This window comes from Rhea americana, unplaced genomic scaffold (assembly GCF_003343005.1).
Source record: "Rhea americana isolate MKP2758 unplaced genomic scaffold, rheAme1 scaffold_601, whole genome shotgun sequence".
Taxonomy (NCBI): domain Eukaryota; kingdom Metazoa; phylum Chordata; class Aves; order Rheiformes; family Rheidae; genus Rhea; species Rhea americana.
This window is the reverse complement of record NW_028186759.1, coordinates 25,078-28,585: the sequence shown is the minus strand read 5'-3', so window position 1 is coordinate 28,585 and position 3,508 is coordinate 25,078. Positions and strand designations below refer to the sequence as shown.

The following is a 3,508-nucleotide window of genomic DNA, read 5'->3' as shown; positions in this document are numbered from 1 at the left end:
TTAGAGTAATGAGATAAATATTACTCTCTAGTGAGCAGTCTCTTATCACTACATTAGATGATTAAAGAGACCAGCTCAAAAATATGTATCTATGTATAAAGGCATATGAGAGTAATATGATTTACTTTACAAGCTTATTTTTCAGAACCATTGTAACCTGAAAGAATTGCTGTATTAGTCTTTACTAGTATACTGACATAGTACTAAAAGAGTTACAGCTTTTGAGAAAAATAGTAGCAAATATGTACCTTCAATGTATCTTTTCTTGCATATTCATCTTTAAATTCCAGACTCAGTGTTTAATACTTTTTGTCCAGGAATATTTATATATGATTTAACTAGTCATATCAATAATTTGGCAATCTATAGGAATATTTTTGTTTGCTTACCTATTAGAAGATTTTTTTCAAATAAATACAGTATTTAAAGGTTGCACGAATATATTTTAGTCATCCTGCCCTAGAACAGAGAGGTCATCAAAATGAGCTTATTACATCTCCAGCAGGATTACCACAGAGAATTCACTGGGTATAGTTGCAACTGAATGTTTCATTTATTTAGACAGTGGTCAGGGAATCCATTCTTGTACATCCCAAAGGTTGGCCTTTTTCCATATCCTCAGATGTCTCATGCTAAACCAGTTAAGGGGCTTAATATAGACAGCAAGGCCTCAGCACACAGCTGTTTAAATGCCCCTTCTAGAGGAAAATGAAAATTAATATGAATATTTACCAAGTTAAAGAGAGATGTCTGGACAACACAGGCACAAATGTGTCTCATGAGGTATGAGACTGATTTATTTGCTTACCTGGGGAGAAAGTCACAGCTGCCTTCTTCCTTTTTATTGAATGGGATGAAATTTAGTATGGAACACAGAATGGGAAACCGAAAGTCAGTGTTCATGGGGATGAGTAAAACAGAAAGGGTGGATCAGAGGATAATAAACACAAGTGAATGAAATAAAGAGCAGAAGACTAAGAAGCAAAATTAACAGAAGAGAAGGACTAACTGGAACACAGAAAAGGTAAGCTGGGGAGCCCAAGGGCTTTGTGAAGGATAGCCATACCTCTAAACAATTCTTGATCAAAAATGTACCCAAAATAACAGGTCAAGAGCTGCTCCTGCTTCTGAGATATGGTGATTTGCTGAACACAGTGAACACTCACTAAAACCCTCATGTGCTCTGCTGTTCTTATTGATGACACCAAATTGATAACACTGTGATAAAAACTTTTCTGGAGGATGTTTTTTGTATGCAGTTGTTCCTGAGATAACACATTGGTATCATCACTGCCTAGACCCATCTTCAGAAAATTTTATCTATGAAAACTACATGGCTCACATAAGATTCGAGGTAGCATACTGCCATTGTAAACTCTTTTGTGTGCAATTTTTATTGTATGCAATATTGCATTCAATATCTTTTGTTCCTCAGACTATAAGTGATTAGATTCACCAGAAGAGTCACGACAGAATAAATCACAGCAAATACTCTGTCGTAATCTAAGGAATAACTTTTGTTGAGTCGTATGTACATAAATATAATACCACCAAAAAATAACAGAACTACAATCAAGTGAGACACACAAGTGGAAAAGGCCTCTTCTCTTCCCTCTGCTTTGTGTACTTTTAGTACATTTTTTAAAATCTTGGCATAAGACAGCATGATAAAGAGAAATGTCACCAATATTATGACAGAATTTCTAGGTTTAGCTCAGTTCGTTAGAGTGTGGTGCTAATAATGCCAAGGTTGTGGTTTTGATCCCTATATGGGCCACTTGTTTGAAGGTTGAACTAGATGGTCTCCAGAGGTACCTTCCAACCTTACCAATTCTATTATGAGTCTATGAATGTATTTATTGCAAAATCTACCAGGATGCTTGTGTTAGTGTCTGTGCAGGCATGTTCTAGTTAGATTCCCGGGGGCCAAACATCTGGTTTCGCAAGTCAGCACAAACTCACACMCACCCACACAAACACTCTTCAGTAGCAAGCAGTTTATTAGTGAATACTTACAAATAGAGAGACCCAATGGTAATCTCGAGAAGGACCACTCCAATGCTTGTCCCAATCATCTGCATGATGAGAGAGAGAGTCAGCAGGCACAATCTTTTGGGGCGTCCCCGAGGAGGCAACATGGTCCTCTGTTGTGTAGCAGCCTCCCTCTCCTTCGGAAAAACTCTGATATTTATGATTATTTGCAGTAGGTGGGAGTCCCAGCACCTGGGGCCAGCAAGTGCAGGGAGTCTAGCCCAACTCTGCCCCGGTTCCATAAGCAGCTATGATACTGCGCACACATACAGACTTATTTTGGGGGCCACATATGACTTTGGGGGTCGCTGTTTCATTACTCTTCAACTTCTGACCTTCAGGTTGACTGCTTCTCATGGTGCTTTTCTGGAAGCCACAGAATCTATATGCAACCAGCCACTGTTATTTCTCACAGATTTCCAAGACCTTGTTAGTTACTGATTTGTATCCCACTTAACACAGCAGTATTGTTCTAGGCACTAAAAAGTTACAACACTAGACCATTCCACCAAGTATCAGGTAGTACAGATACAAAAAGTTGCAACATGGACCATTCCAATCAAGCATCATGTAGTACAGATACAAGGCCAAGCTCAACAGCTGGGGGAAGTCACAAAAGATATGTTGAATTTTATTGGGACTACAGAAAGGAAGTTTGGAGACCAAGATTACCACAGTAACCGGACAGATGAAGCCACAAATCCAGCATCCAGCAATTATCTGAAAATGCATTTTTGTGCTCATGATGGCATGACAATCTAGTGGTTTTCAGATTGCTAAATATCTATCATAGCACATTGCTGTAAGCAGGTAACATTTTGTGGCTTGAAAAGAATTGAAGAAGTACATTTGTAAAAGGCATCCAGTAAAGGAAGTGCTTTTTTGTCCCACTGCATAAGTTTGAAAGCATTTTGAGGACTGTTGTTGCTATATAGCAGATTTCCAAAAAAGATAAAATGCAGACGAAAAAGTACATTAGAGTATGAAGCTGAGCATCTAGCTTAATGATTGTGAAAATTACAGTATCTCCAAAGAAGATGAAGAGGTAGATGCACAGCAGTAGGAAGAAGAAGGTATGCAGTTCCTGAAGATTTGGGAATCTCATTATTATAAATCCAATTACTTTGCTCTGGTTGGTTGTTCTCATACCGCCAGGATCCTTGTAAAACTGTCAAATTCCTATCTCCACAAATGTCCTGGTATCTCTTGGATGATCAGACAAGTACTGAAAGTTAGTCCAAATAATCTATTATTATATTTGGCTGATTCAGAACTGAGACATAAATTCTACTTTTATGTTCTTTTACCCTGTCTTATTCTTCTGTTACATTTCATCCAAAACTTGAGTATACTTCAGGATGTGCGAAGTAGCCTGAAGAAATATCAACAGAAACTACTCTTTCGAGTTCTAGGAATTATATCCTCAACATATCACTCTTTAGAGTGATTCTTTTCCACTTGCACAGAATAGATCACA

The 3,508-nt window shown here is 38.0% G+C and overlaps 1 protein-coding gene across 1 annotated transcript; it reads right to left on the bottom strand.

The window, feature by feature from the left end:
• Positions 1-1,414: 1,414 nt before the first annotated feature.
• On the bottom strand, positions 1,415-3,178 carry LOC146587241 (olfactory receptor 6N2-like). Its single transcript, XM_085319909.1, is given in 4 exon segments — positions 1,415-1,695; positions 1,851-1,907; positions 2,625-2,919; positions 2,921-3,178. Coding segments are annotated over 4 exon segments (891 nt in total).
• Between the last annotated feature and the right edge of the window lie 330 nt (positions 3,179-3,508).